At 42.9% G+C, this 15,236-nt stretch overlaps 1 protein-coding gene across 4 annotated transcripts; it reads right to left on the bottom strand.

Moving 5' to 3' along the window:
• Positions 1-52: 52 nt before the first annotated feature.
• On the bottom strand, positions 53-14,221 carry LOC130166238 (zinc finger and BTB domain-containing protein 14-like). 4 transcript variants are annotated; one of them, XM_056371705.1, is made up of 5 exons: positions 12,915-14,220; positions 11,422-11,552; positions 7,511-7,675; positions 4,251-4,317; positions 53-3,581 (listed from the first exon to the last, which is right to left on the bottom strand). In XM_056371705.1, the coding sequence occupies exons 1-5, from the start codon at positions 13,201-13,203 to the stop codon at positions 3,361-3,363; spliced, it is 873 nt and encodes a 290-aa protein (XP_056227680.1). In that variant the 5' UTR covers positions 13,204-14,220; the 3' UTR covers positions 53-3,360. The 4 variants fall into 4 exon arrangements, 2 of the variants coding, with proteins under 2 accessions (XP_056227680.1, XP_056227679.1); XR_008827123.1 differs by having other exon boundaries at positions 3,542-3,581; positions 5,560-7,675; positions 12,915-14,221; XR_008827124.1 differs by lacking the exon at positions 53-3,581 and having other exon boundaries at positions 4,252-4,317; positions 6,162-7,675; positions 12,915-14,221.
• Between the last annotated feature and the right edge of the window lie 1,015 nt (positions 14,222-15,236).

The raw sequence follows: 15,236 nt of genomic DNA, 5'->3' as shown, positions 1-15,236 counted from the left end.
TATATATATATATATATATATATATATATATATATTTTACATGTTATCGGTATCTGTATGTAATAAATAAAAATTATTTAGATATTTAAAAGAAAAATTTAAAGATATTAATAGGTAAATAGATTATTAAATTATGGGTTAAAAGTTAAATTGAAAAAATTGTCATAAAACATAAGTTCCCTAATTTTTATGTTTTTTGTATAGTTTTACATTTTTGAGGGTTCCTATATTTTTAAAGGAAGTTAAAAAATGCAGGCGGCTCCTATATCCCACTTCTTATTTCTTTCAATCTATTAAAATTACATTATTCCTCTCCATGTGGATAAAAAGTGCTTAAAAGTTAGGGCATGCAATAAATTAAAACTTGAACGGTACCAGCCGTTCGTTAAAACTATAAATCATTTAAATTGACAAATAATAATTAAATAAGTCCACACATAAATAAAAGTATTTACAAGATAAATAAACATGAAAATTAAAAGTTAGTAAAAAACATCAACCGGTGTTATATATACAAGAGGGGTCACAGGAGAGGGGTATATAAAATGTATAAAATAGAATGGGGGGTGATTAAGATCAATAAAACAAGGTCCACCGCACTGCATGAAGAATTTCCTCATAAAAGAACCTGTAGGGAGAGATGAGATCATAAACAGTTCAGGAGGTTAGTAAAAAAAGTTTTTACTAAAATATGGATTGAAAAATGGGAATGGTTCCACTAACATTTTTCATTTAAACCTGTGGGGTCTATTGTTTTTGATAAGTGGATCCTTTTCGTCTCCGCACTCGTGCCGTTCCCACTATTCATTTTATATATGTGTGGTTTTATTCTCATGTTTAACTCGTTACCCGTCTCCCCGATGTATAAAATATGGCAGGCCCTGCATCTGATTGCATATAGAGCATTTCTTGTTTCAGGTTTTAAGGCCCGCCACAGTTTAATGCCTGTTTTTGCCTGTGGGTTAAAAATGTAGGGGAGACGGATAAAATCAATTTCCGATTCTAGAAGCGCTTCCTTATTGCAATTTGCTTTGTTATTAAAAGCCGTGTGAGTTAAAATATATAATAAAAAAAATGATTACGTCGGTAAGCGGAGATCAGACGGCACTCTTCTACAGCCCTCCCTCGCCCCCTGAAAGTTTGTCTTTAAAGTTCTTAAAAACTTTGTGTTACCGTCAGAGTATGTGATGACCATAGGGACGAGGGACAGGCTGGACGGCTGCGTTATGATGTTGTAATTTTGGGTGAAGGTGCCGTTGACCTCCGCTTTGATGCTCCCAAGGAAGCGCCTCGAGAAGCCCCTGAGCCTCAGCGCACCATAAAGGGTTCGGGTGGACTCCTCCACATGCTCCGGGAAGGTGCGGATTCTGTGGAAGCGTATCAGCTGGGACTTTATCAGACCCCTGTACGTGTGATTAGGGTGGAAGCTTGACTAATGCATGGCGATCCGTGTCCTTGAAATATACTTTAGTAGCTAGATTTTTGCTATGGTCGTCAGAGTCACAGAAGAAGACCCGTGTATTCAGGAATTCTATGGGGGTTTATTGAAAATATTCTGAATGGCAGCAAGGCCGAGTGGAGTTTCTATGTTAGTGTATAGTGAATCTATGTGTATGGAAAAAAGGAGAGTGCGGCTGGGTACCTGCAGGTTTTTTATTTTATTAACAAATTCATATGTGTCTTTTATATAACTAGGGTGGATTTTGAGAGTGGGTTGATGAAATGGTCTATCTATTCCGTTATTCTATATGATTCTGATCCGCAGTCGCTGACAAAAGGGCGGCCGACCGGAACAACAGCAGGGACCGTCCACGTCTGAGGAGGCTTATGGATCTTCGGGAGAAGATAGAAGAGACGGGGCCTGGGCTCATCTGGACCGTCCAAGTATTTTTTCTGTTTTGCATTAATATATTTTTTATGGTATAGAGTGTCTGTGATGTTCCTGATTAATATTTGTGTTTCTAATTGTAATGAATGTGAAAGTGGTTTGTAATAAATGGTATTGTTTGTCTAAGTACTTATAATGTATACTTGTTCTTATCCTGTAGAACTATTTGTCCCCCTTTGTTTGCTGGTTTGATGATTATGTGATTGTTATTGCCTAGTGATTTAATTATTTGTTTTTGTTGTTGGGTTATGTTCTGCTGTCTATGTGGGAGGGGGCGCCATTTCCTGAATGTTTGTGTGTTTTTATCTATTAACTGTTGGATTTGGGGTGAAATATTATCTATGTGAGGTTCCCAGAAGGACGGTCCAGTGAAACCTACAGGTTCACACCTCTGTGCCCCGTGAAAATGATCCAGGAGTTTCAGCCTCCTATGGAAGACATGGAGGTCCCCCCTGAGCTCCGGCCGGGTTGGAGGTTTGGGTGTATGAATGTGAGTCCCTTTTCCAGTATCTCCAGCTGTGCGGCTGTTAAGGAGAGTGTAGAACAGAGGTTAGTAATGTTAGAGCTGAGGGGGGCTGTGTTGAAACAATGACCCCCCGTTACCAGTTTAATTGTTGTGACCAGTAATTGAAGATGAGTGTGGCTGTGTCCTTCGTCCAGTGAATGAGGTCTTTGGGACAGGTCTGGAAAGGAAGCGGGTTTATTTCTGAAAGGAAGGTGCATTTATTGGTTATACGTAATACTGTTCAGTTTGGTGAGAAGTTCCTGTTTTTTGGACTCCAACCTGTGGGAAAACTTTATTACATGCGTTTGGAAAGATGTTGTGGCTGGTTTTCGATAGTTGTTGCAGTTCTTTCCAGGTGGTTGTGGCTTCCTGTTCTTGTAGGCAGTTGTTAAGTCCTGCAGATATTACTATGTGTTTGGTATTATGATGAAGTGTGAGTTTCTTTAATATTGCATTTATGTGATGAAATGTGGCTCCAGGATAGCTGTCAATCTGAATGTTTGGATTAGTGAAGCGTGGGATGCGTGACAGGTTGGAGTCCCCTATGATAAGGGTCTCCTTCTGTACCTCCAACGACCATTCCTGTAGTTTTCTAAATGTACGTGGGTGTGTATGTGGTTCCGGGCGCCCTGGGGAGCCAGGTGGAGCCACAGAAGCCCTGTTAGAGTTTGAGGTGGATAATTCAGACGTTGAGGAAGAAATCAGCTTGTTGCTTTTCCTCTTTTCAGCCGACATCATCGTGTCATTATCCACCTCAGTGGTTATTTCTCTTTCACAGGGCTCTGTGGCAGACAGCTCTGGCTCCCTCTGCTGTTGATGTGGTGTGGTGTTTTCTGTGGATGGAGAGGATGAAATGGTGTTACTGCAAGGTAGAGCAACATTACTGATAATCTGTGGTTGCTCTTGGTGAAAACTGTTGGGTGAAAAGGGAGGGTCGGAGGGGGGGACCAGAGGGTGGGCCTGGGACTCAGCCCGTGCCAACCCGAGACGCTCCAGTTGTTTCCTTTGTGACTGGGTGGATTACCACTTTCACCTGGCGTCTCTGGTTTCTTTTTGGCAGCTGGATCAGGGGCTGAATCACCGTTTCAGGGTCCGCCAACCAAGATGGTGGCTCCATGTCCTCAGACTCACTGTTCTCCTGGCAGTGCAGCAGGGTCTGGGGGGGTCTGTGTTTCTCTGGAGGGTCACCTGATGAGTCACAGCAAAGAGACGCACTTAGATTAAAAAAAACTTTTTCACACAATACAAACATGTCAGCTCAAAGATTCAGAACTAAAGCTGTGTTCATCCCTGCTGAACATCTGTGAGCATCATCTTCATTATCGATCAATTATCACTTTCATCTATAACATGTCAGAACACAGAGACAAGTCTTTGTCCCAGTTTGTCCAGGGAGACATCTTCAGATCAAAGGTTCAAAGGTCACAAAGACAGGAAACTATTTCAGAGGCTGCAAACAGCAAAAAGATGAATCTGTTATCTAACATGACTGAAGCTGATGAGACGATCAAATTTAACCAGAGTGAAGGTGGTGATTCACTGCAGCTTTTTGACAGACGACAACCTGCAGCAAGCTGGCAACTGGTGAGTGTGTGTGTGTGTGTGTGTGTGTGTGTGTGTGTGTCAGTGAGTCTCACTATGTCACTGACTCTTGCATCTTCCTTCATCACCGTGAACACACACACTGTCCTGCTGCCACACGCACTCACTACAACACCAAATGTTGAAAAGTTTGCAGCTGAAATAGTCCTCAAATCCTGCACTGTTTCCTCCTGTTTGATACAAACTAAGTGAACATAGTGAATTCAGTGGCACTTCCAGCACAGGAAAGGATGCCACAGAAAATCAGACGGATACCTTGGACTTGATCAGTCTTTTCCTCCTGGCTCTGAGGGATGCTCAGGTTTTTCAGATGTCCCTGGCCCTGGAAAAAAGAGGGAAGCATTTAGCTGAGCAGTATAATTTCAGACAGGAGTCAATAATGGAAACATACAAACATCAAATTCTTGGAAAACATGATTTATTGGCATATTCACACTTTCAAACGTGTTCAAGTACAAGCGTATGAGTAAATCTGTGTTCTTTGGAAAGCTCATCACTCTGATACATTAAAATGGTTTAACATGCAGAGACATCTCTGAGGACAAGGAACAGGAGTTGTGAAGCTCAGTGATGCTTCAACAACAAGGACACTTCACCCATGTCAACAGGTTCCCGCACAATATGAAACACTGAGTCACATACTGTCAGACATGTGTGATCGTACTATGTTCATACGAGCAGAAAACCTTTTCAAATCTTTATTAATTATACAATTAGAAAGGTTTTCTCTGTGCACTGAATACTCTCTTTAAAGCCAATGATGGACTGTGACCACAACCAGGTCTGAGCTGGGACTCATTCACACTGATGTTCTCCTGTTTCTTTTTATCTGGTCTCTCTGTACTTAAGGACTGACAGGTGATTTCACAATACTCATCCAAATATCATGACACTCAAACACATGCACAAAACATTCGGGTTTTTGCTCTTATCCCCACTGAGCTGTTCACATGGCTCATGACAATGAGCCATGACAACCACTAATATTCCTTTTTACAGGTAAACTCTGATTAACTCTCATTAAAAGGTTGGCATTACGATATTTGCACATATCCAACTAGAATCACAGGCTTGTGGTTGTATCCCTGCACCAGAAATATGGTCACAATGTTTCTGCAGAACATTATGCTGCCACGGTGAAATTAACGAATTAATGAATTCTTGCGTTACAGACAAAACCGTGTTGGTGAGGTCACAGTGACCATGACCCTTGAACACCAAAATCTAATCAGTTCATCCTCGAGTCCAAGTGAATGTTTGAGCCAAATCTGAAGAAATTCCCTCATGGTTTTCCTGAACTATCCTGTTAGCTGAAGCATCATTCCTCTGACTGTTGCCATGGTGACAGTCATGCATAAAAACAAGTGTGTTTCTCCTTCTGTCTGTAAATCATCTCTGCCTCAGCCAAAGTTAATTTCTAGTTTATTTGTATAAAACAGAACTGAACAGGTGAGAGGCAAACAGCTGAAAAACCTCCACCTGAGACACAAAATCCACAGACGAACATCAGTATGCATGAAAAGGTTGTGAGTTAAGAAGGAACAGAAAAACATGGATCACAAACCACGGCTGACGTCAGTGATTTATTCAGGTGATAAGCGTCTGTAGCATCCATGTCACAGCCTCACTCAGATATGATGTCACAGTGACATCAGAGGACGCAGCGTCACAGCAGAGCAGAGCTAGAGAGGAGGATGAGATGTCTCACTTCTCTCTCAGGTCAAGTCATTCAAGCTGGTTTTGGTTTGTTTTTAGACAAACAGTAAAAACAGAAACCATAAAAAACAGAAAAACAGACGTCTTCTTTTTTTATTGTCAGATTAAAAAACACAAAACAAGAACATAAAATCAGAAGAAGTGGTTAAATTTTGGTGTTTGTAAATTCTTTTTTTTTTTTCATTTTTCCTTGTTGAATTGTAGAATGGAGAACAGTAGAGAGGTGACACAAGAGTAAAGGTAAATATTTCAAAATAAAAGCCTCTATAAAGTGTACACAGACAGACAAATAAAGATTTGTTTGTTGCTTTGCATTTATCACAAGTGTGTAATGTATTATCTATTTGCGTAGCTGAAAGCCACAATTAAACTTTGTTTTTTGTTTTTTAATCCGACAATAAATCTGACAGTAAATTTTTTGGTTTAAACTTAAAGAAATGAACTTCAAACCTGCTTTAATTGAGGACAGTTTCTAGAAGACGAGATTATTACGTCCAACAGTGGACAGGCAGAGGCTTCATCCACACTACTACGTCTTCATTTTAAAATGCATCTCTTCTGTAACATTTCCTCCTCCTGTCCAGGCATCCCAGCTAGAGAAGCTGGGATGCCTCTTTCATTCCTGATGTGCTGTGTGTGAAGTGTTGTACTGGACATTCATAATCTCATGGACGGTCTGAATGAAACTTGAGAGTGACAGGAGGTGATGGCTGCTGTCAGTATAAAGTCTGAGGAACGAGCTCATTCACAGTATTTCATGGTCTTTTCTTTTTCATGTCATCTTCATACAGACTGTGTCTCATTAAAGCTGGACTAATTAATTCAGCAGCAGCCATTCACCGCATTTACATTCTGTTACATTCAGTCTTGGTGGTGGAACAGCTGCTCACAGACTGGACTCAGACCTAAGAACTGACCATGAGTGTATGGATGATGACGTAGCCTTGAGAAGCTCTGAGGCTTCTCATAGGAAAGAGAACATGTCTAGCCCTCTTCAGGGACACTCGAGGGAGTGCTGGTCCTGGGTCTCAGTGCTGGATCTTCTGATGCCTCTTGAGGTTGCTGGGGTGGGAGAAGCGCCGGTTGCAGACAGAGCAGCTGAAGGGCCTCTCTCCGGTGTGGACGTTGTGGTGGATGTCCAGCTGGCTCTGGCACACGAAGCTCTTGCCACACAGCAGGCAGGTGTAGGGCTTTTCCCTGGTGTGCCGGGCCATGTGCTTCTGCAGGTCCAACTCCAGGAAGAAGCGCTTGGTGCAGCTGGTGCAGCCGTACCGACGCTCCATGGTGACGGCATGGTAGAAGGCACGGTGGAAGCCGTGGTGGCTGTGGGTGGAGGGGGGTGCTGGGAGGTGCAGGGCCGGGCCGGGTGCATCACTGGGGGTCGTTCCAGATGTTCCTGGAGGAGTAGACCTGTGGCCTGCTGATTCCAGACGAGTACACTGAATCATGGGTAATGTAGTTTGTTCATGTCTGTCTCTGCCTGCTTCTCCATTTGTCTGGTCTACATGTAACCACTCACACTCCTCTCGCTCCCTGTCTGACGGCCCCCCTACATCAATGACTATCACCTCTGACAGGGGGGACTTGGAGGAGTGTAGCGCAGCCTCAACCCCGACGTCTGTTATATCATCATAGGAAGTTAGCACAGCGTCCCTGCATGCTGTCACGTCAGCGTCTGGCTGGTCGTCCTCTGCTCTGACATCACGTCCATCCTGCTTGGGGCTGTGGGTCCTGTCAATGCTGCTGTCAGTGTCGGCTGAGCTGCCGACAACAAAGGTGACGATGTCAGATCCACTGACCTCCATTTCGTCCTTCGTGGCAGCAGGGAGGAAGGTCTCTGTGTTGGCATCTCCCTCAGTGCCGATGCAGGCATCTAGCGTTGCCTCATGGTTCATGATGGTGGTCTCCACTGCTCCCTCCACCTTGATGATCATTAGCTCCCTCTCCTCCTCACGCTCTGTTGACTGAGAGGACAAAGAGATTCAAAATGAGGACTAACTGTTCCTGTCCACAGTAATCCCCTCACAGCTGAAGGACACTGTGGACCAACTGAAGGACACTCAAACTGTTCAATACTGCGATGATGATGTGACCTGCGATACATAAACAAATATTGACGTGTGCAGTCTCCTCCATCCTCTTCCCTTGTGTGTGTGTGTGTGTGTGTGTGTGTGGGGGGGGGTTCTGCTGCTTACAAAAGTTTGTGTCAAATTAGGCTGCAGTCTTCACACAGAAAACTTTCCTTTTAGCTTGTTTTTAAGAGTTTACTATTAGCTGATTAGTGATGTAGGACAATGATTGCTTTTTTTACTTGCCACGGTTGTGATGGCACTCATAGGGCTACGACCATAGTTGTTGTCAGCTCCACTAATGACGATCATTCCTAACTGGTCTCCACCGCCACCTCCGTGCTGTGTGTGTGTGTGTGTGTGTGTGTGTGTGAGAGAGAGGTAGGTCGTTTTTTTCTGGTTCATTTGGCTCAGGCGCTGCACCTTGAAAGCCTTGCGTGCATCGCAATGACAATGAAAATAAGATTAATCGATCAGCACTACTGTGCACCTACTGAAAGACACTGTGGACCTATTGAAGGACATCAGCCACAGTGGTAGAAATGGTCTATCCAGGCTTTTTAGTCCCTATTCTGGGGTTAAGCTCCAAAAAACTGGATCCTACATTTCCCATGATGCAACTCCATAATGCAAGCCAGATGTGAGAGTATACCAGGCAGGTTGGCTCTAATCAAAGACGGCATCAAACACCACAGCTCAGGTTTGTAACTTAGGATTTCTCTTTGTGGTCTCACAGGCTTCTCTTTCGTAGTCCGACGAGAAGTACAAGGACATCATTAACACAGGAAGACGACGAAGGCAATCAGAAAAGGTTGGTTTTCAGTTGATCGGCACACACACACACACAACGTTATGTCCTTTGCGAAGTCCTTCACCGTGAGTGAAAAAGACACAAAGCTCCCAGTTTGTCATCTCTTGACACTTAATTGACACTCTTCTGTCAATCAAAGAAAAGTGTATATCTGGATGTAATTCTGTCACTCAGCCAGTGACTGGCATGTTTACAAGGCTGGAAACAGAGGCCAGAGTGATGGTGGACAGTCCACTAAAATACTTTTGGACCAGACCCTCACAGAAGTACAAAAACACCCTCTGAACATCAGCAGTGTGTTATGTCGGTGTTATCACCAAGCATCAACCTACAGACTGAAACATGAAGCATCAACACTGAGAAACCAAAAGCTACAGTTCCTCTAATTATCACTAGAGTCTGTCTCCAACAGTGACTCAATCCCCATAGACTCCCATGCTAAAATGCTCAACTTTACAGAAGAAATAAACATATTTACAGCCTGGTTAAAAAACTGTTTTGGTCTCTATAGCCATATAGTAAATACCATACAGTAAAACATGTTATATGGTGATAATAATATATGATAAAACTATTAAATTAAAGAGCATCTTTAGGTTACCAGTCAGTCAGTTCACAGGTGCAGACAGCACCGAAATCAACCAATTAATTCCAGTCAGGCTTTTTTCAGTCTGTGCATACAACTGATAATTACTAATACACACTAAGTGTATTAGGAACATGTAGCTAAAATAGATGTAGTCTAATACAACAGTCCAGCTGTAAATCCTCCTTCATGAAGGTTATACTGTTCAGTCTGCATTAAAATAGTTTTAGACAGTTGTTGATTCAGCTGATCACTGTGAAGGGTAGAGTGTGTATCGCATTAAACAGAGGGGTGTCTGTGATTTAGCCTTCCTTCAATGATATAAATGAGGTGGACAAAATAATAGAAACACCTGAACGCCACCGTGATAGTCCTCATTTAACAGTAGTTTTGTGTTGGCATATTTGTTCCAAATCTGTTATCGGTCTCCTTGAATACTGATAATCGGTATCAGCCCTGAAAACATATTGGTCGATCCCTAAAAACATATATAGCCAGAAGCGAATCGTACCCATTTCACTTTGCCAGGCCACAAACAAAGATTTAAGGATGAGGGAACAGGAAGTGCTAAATTAGATTAGATTAGATTAGATTAACTTTATTAGTCCCACAACTGGGAAATTCATTTACCACAGCAGAAAAATAAACATCTATGGAAATATAGATAAAAATACACCAAATATACACTAATAAATACAATATACACAATACACACGAAATGTACATGAAAAAGTGCAAGTTTGCACATGGTCAGGAAGAGCAGGAGTTGTGGAGTCTGACAGCTGCTGGAATGAAGGACCTGTTGAACCTCTCCTTCTTACAGCGAGGATGTAAAAGTCTGCTGCTGAAGAAGCTACTCTACAGTGTCATGCAGAGGGTGAGAGGTATTGTTCATGATGGATGTCAGCTTAGCTAACATCCTCCTGTCACCTACTTCCTCAATGGAGTCTAGGGGGGCAGCCCAGGACAGAGCTCGCTTTCCGGATCAGTTTGTTGAGCCTCTGCCTATCCCTGTCAGTGCTGCCACCTCTCCAGCAGACCACAGGAAGTAGATGGCTGAGGCCACCACAGAGTCATAGAAGGTCCTGAGGAGAGCCCCACACAGGAGGACCTCAGTCTCCTCAGCAGGTGATGGCGACTCTGACCCTTCTTGTAGAGAGCGTGGATGTTGGTGGACCAGTCCAGTTTGTTGTTCAGGTGAACCCCCAGGAACTTGTAGTTCTCCACCACCTCGATGTCCAGTCCCTGGATGTTCACTGGTGTGAAGTGGGATGTCTTCCGCCCGGGGTTCACAATCATCTCCTTTGTTTTGCTGGCATTAAGCTGAAGCTGGATGATCTTGCAATCGAAGTTTTAGGACTCATTCTGTGGTACTCTCTGTAACTAATTTCACCCAAAAAAGGTGGGCCTGTTACTGGAATAATAAGTGACAGTAATACACAAAGTTAAATGGTGGATAGCTACCTTTGGGTTTGGATGGAGTTTAAGTTCACGGGTGAGGGTGGGATGGGGCGGGAGATCAGGGCAACGTCGGCAATAAAGCAGATGTTGTTCTGAGAGATAGAAAGGCCGAAAGGCAAAGCTTTTCATTTACATACCAACCCTCACCTGTGGTTATGAGCTCTTGGTAGAGAACCAAAGAATGAGATCACTGATACACACAGCTGAACTGAGTGTCCTCTTCAGGAGTCAGGGCTCAGCCTTAGAGACAGGGTGAGGAGCTCTGACATCCGGAGGGAGCTTGGAACAGAGCCGCTGCTCCTTCATGTTGAAAGGAGCCAGCTGAAGGGTTCTGGTGGTAAGGATCCTCCTGGGTGCCTGCCATTGGAGGTATTCTGGCCTGGTAGGAGGTCTCGGGGTAGACCCAGTGGAGAGATTATATACGTATCTCATCTGGTGTGGGAACACCATGGGATCCTTCCTGAAGAGGGTCAGGGTTAGAGGGATAGGGACATCTGGACTAGTCTGCTTGACCTGCTGCCACCGCCAATCAATCCTGGGTAAGTGCCAGAAAATGGATGGATGGATGGAATTTATTCCCTTATGTTTTAATTTTTTTTTTTTTTTAATTATTTTTCTGGGTTTTCTGAAAGTGAGAGATAGATAGGGAAAGAAAGAGGGGATGACATGCACTAAAAGGCTGTGGAGGTAGTATTAGCTGAGATGGCTTGGAAGAAAGCAGTCTGCTACTTGGTGAAATGTGCTGGCCTACATGAAGGTGTCAGTGCATTGTGGAATAACTACCTCAGTTTTGGTGGTGGTGACAACCTCCTGGTCAGGATCTTGGTCCAGGTTGATAGGCTGGCTCTTCTGAACACACTGCTGAGACCCTGGACCTCGGTTCAGAAACCTGGTCCTGCCATGCACAGAGGGGCCTGGTAGAACATTAGGAGGAGAATAATTAACCACTAATTACTATAACTAAACACAGGAGAACATCCTCTGCAAACAGAACAGATAGATTTTTCTCAACAAGGGCCTGGTGACCACATATGAGGGATATTATACTGCCACTCAGTAATAGAAATGTAAAACTAATGTCCTCATATGTGGACATCATTTTTCTCAGGTCCCACTCAGCCTAAGTAGCAAAGAGAAATTAAAAATGCACGCCATGCAAGAGTTCGGGTCTTAGGAGGTTAAAGAGGACCTATTATGGCCACTTTAAGTGTTAATTATTTCATTCATACATGCTTTAATGTTCTGAAAAGACATTAGTTTTCTTCTGCTGTACATTTTATACTGTACTCTATTCAACCTCTGTCTGAAACGCTCTGTTAGAGCTCAGTGCTCTTAAAGGCCCCCCTCCTCCCTCTGGAGCTGGAGCCCAGTGTGCTCTGATTGGTCAGCTTGCGGCAACTACCATGGTAACTACATGTTCCGCACATCTTGTGTAAACAAACTTCGTATGACAATATTCATAACTTGGAATATTTTATATTATATGATACCCTTTTAATTTTTTTAATGTATGGACACTTCCAGACTAAATGAATATAAATAATGGAGGAACAGACATCCACCATAAGTAGTTATGTGCTGTGCCTTGTGTGGGGGTTGTCAAGCTTGCAGGTGGGCAGCACCAACAGAAGTATTGACGTCAATAGGATCAGGAAGTAATGTCTAGACCCCCAACGAGGCGTTTCATACGAAGGAAAAAATTGGCTTTGCCTGAGGAAATTACCTGAAGTTCATAGCGTTGTGACATTAAACACGGGGTTTTCATCAAGGGTGAAAAACTGCAAACAACGGCCATAAAATAGGATGGATGACCGGTTAACAAACAAGCATGAAAGGAACGAACCTTAACCTTAGCATTAAAAGAAAACAGACAGTTTAAGACAGTATAAACACAGAGCTCATGTGATTCACAGACTGACTTGTGGAGTTATTTGTCATATGATGACATGATGATGAATTCCAAATATCCAATGTGGATCAGATCTGATCCAGCATTATTTTTTCTGTTTACAAACGGGGAGCGAAGGGAGGGAATAAAAATGTACAATCAAAAGTACCATACCAGCAATTGAATGCAAATGTTTTGGCATCATCAGGGTGATCTAAATGCTGTTCCATTCCTCTTTATACCATTTTGAACCCGTTGAGTGCGAGAGGCTGAAAGGGCTCAAAATCACTCACTAGGTGATATCAATTAAGTCTGTCAGGATTCAGGGTTTGGGGACTTGGGGGACACCGGGATTGGACCTATAACGTTAGTGGTGTCGGGGACATACCGGCCAGTGAGTCCTTGTTCTGCCGGTTGAGGAGGCAAACTCCGGGGAAGCGGCTGCTCACGGAGCGCTCCGCTCCCTTCACTCTCTCAGCTCGGTACCGGGCGACCTGCAGTTCAAGCAGTTTGATCTTCCTCCGCAGGAACTCGTTCTCCTTCCGACTCCGGGACATTTCCAGATGAACCACCGAGTATCCGTTATCAACAACTTTACAGATCTCTGCTACAGCCGCGTTAGCCAGCACCTCCATGATGGAGGCGACCTGAGAGTGGAAGTCCTCGGCGGTCGACATGGTCTCAGCCGGCGATCGACACTCGGCCTCAGGAAGAAGATGTGGGCTGTGTCCTGAAGACTGACAGGAAGACAATGGGACAGTGCTATCTGAGACGCAGCAGCAAGCTTCGACTGTTTCTGGGAACAACGGAGACAGACGTGTATAATAGGGGGGCGGGGTCTGTATTCATGCGATTCTTCTTCTTCTTCTTCTTCTTCTGCTTCTTCTTCTTCTTCATGTTGTTCTTCTTTTGATTTGATTGGCGGTTGGCTTTCCGATGCATTACCGCAACCTACCGGACTGGAGTGTGGAGCATTAGATTGGCAGGAAAATAATTTTTAAAAAAAAGGAACTAAATTGTATTTATCAACCCTGTGTTTTTGAGATATGTGATTAGATGAATAAACATTCTCCCTGACGTTTCTCTCAGTAGGTTCCTAACATTGAATGTTAGCTTATCCTTCTTTAATGCTGCTCTTAGAGCTTTTCTTTCTTCCTCATATCTCCTACATTGTAACACCACATGCTGAACCGATTCTGAATGTCCACATCTACCTGTTGGATGTTTACCTATTTTGTGTAATGTCTGATGTAGTCTGATGCATGTCCTATCCGGAGATGAGTAATGACTGCCTCTTCTTTGCGGTTCCTGCCCATCTTCCTTCCCAAACCCACATGATTCTGGATGCTATAAAAATGTCTTCCTGTGTCATTTATGTTGCAGTCTTTTTGCCATATATTTGGCATTTGACCTTTTATGATTGTTTTGCCTTCTGCTTTACCTAACAGGATTTTAATGTTTACTGTTTGCAATCTAAGTGATTGTTTGGCCAGCATGTCAGCATCCTCGTTTCCTTCTACTCCTACATGGGCAGGAACCCAAATAAAGCAAACCGTCACACCCTTATTGTGCATACTGTAAACTAAATGATGAATTTCATATGAAAAATATTTTTAATTTTTAATTTGATTTTTTTTCTCTTGATTTCACAGATTTAATGTTTGTGAGTGCTGCCCAACTATCCAGTGCAATTAATGTATTTGTTTTGTTGTTTTCCTTTAACGATTTCAATGCTTTCAGAATACCAACAAGTTCAAATGCATATACTGATAAATGATCTGTGGTTCTTTCCTTTATTGCAACCTTGCACTGTGGAATGAAAACTGCAGCTCCTGTGTGTCCAGTCTCAGGATCTTTTGACCCAACCATGTATACCAATAATTTATCACCATAGTGCTGTTCAGTGTAATTTTGTGCTATACTCCCAGCACATGCCTGTTTGGATTTCCTCTTAAATTACTGCTGTATGTTTAAATCGACTAATGGTGTCACAAATAACCATGGAGGAATGGCCGAAGAGGGGACTGTTGGACTGTACTGTTGGTTAAACCTACATTTTCAGCTTTACTATTTCCTACCCACCCAAAACTTCTAAAATGAGTTTCATTGCGCTCCCAACAGTCCTACAGGATTGCTTTTGTAGGGTGTGAGCTACTATGACCCTGTAAATTAACCCAGTATGCCAGCATAAGCTTCACTCTTTTTATTCTTAATGGTTGTTGCCCCATTTCCACTTGCACGGCAGGTACTTCAGATGTTTTAAATGCTCCACTACATATTCTTCGTAATTTCTGACTCTAAGCATAATATAGGGTCCATTGTATTTCTCTCTTTACGAAAGCCACTTTGAACAGCAGAAAGAAGGCCTTTACTTTCTAAAAAAATAGGTTAACCTCTCAGTTATCATTCGTTCCATTGTTTTCCCTAATTGCGATGTGAGAGCTATTGGTCTATAGTCTGAGGGGTCTGAGGGTTTTTTACCAGGTTTCAAAATTGGTACAATGACTGACCGTTTCCATGCTATTAGACTTTTCCCTGTGTCCCAAACTAAATTAAATAGCTTTAACACAGCAAGCAGTGCACTATCTTCCAGATGAGCATATGAACATACTGTAGCAGATTCCATCTTTCCCTGGAGAAGATATTCTTGTATTTAACACAGCCCTCTTTAACTCAAACAAACTGAAAGGTAAATCTAAATTTTCTCTTG

This window comes from Seriola aureovittata, chromosome 3, assembly GCF_021018895.1.
Source record: "Seriola aureovittata isolate HTS-2021-v1 ecotype China chromosome 3, ASM2101889v1, whole genome shotgun sequence".
NCBI classification, from domain to species: Eukaryota; Metazoa; Chordata; class Actinopteri; order Carangiformes; family Carangidae; genus Seriola; species Seriola aureovittata.
The sequence above is the reverse complement of the archived record's forward strand: the minus strand, read 5'-3'. Positions and strand labels throughout refer to the sequence as shown.

What these genes read in the sequence shown, in the direction of transcription:
- LOC130166238 (XM_056371704.1), bottom strand. Translation starts at nt 13,203, where the DNA reads ATGTCGACCGCCGAGGACTTCCACTCTCAGGTCGCCTCCATCATGGAG. An exon ending in GAACAAGGACTCACTGGCCG is followed by an intron (nt 11,553 to 12,914) that starts GTATGTCCCCGA and finishes ATGTTCTACCAG; the next exon opens with GCCCCTCTGTGCATGGCAGG. An exon ending in TCACCACCACCAAAACTGAG is followed by an intron (nt 7,676 to 11,421) that starts GTAGTTATTCCA and finishes TTGTCCTCTCAG; the next exon opens with TCAACAGAGCGTGAGGAGGA.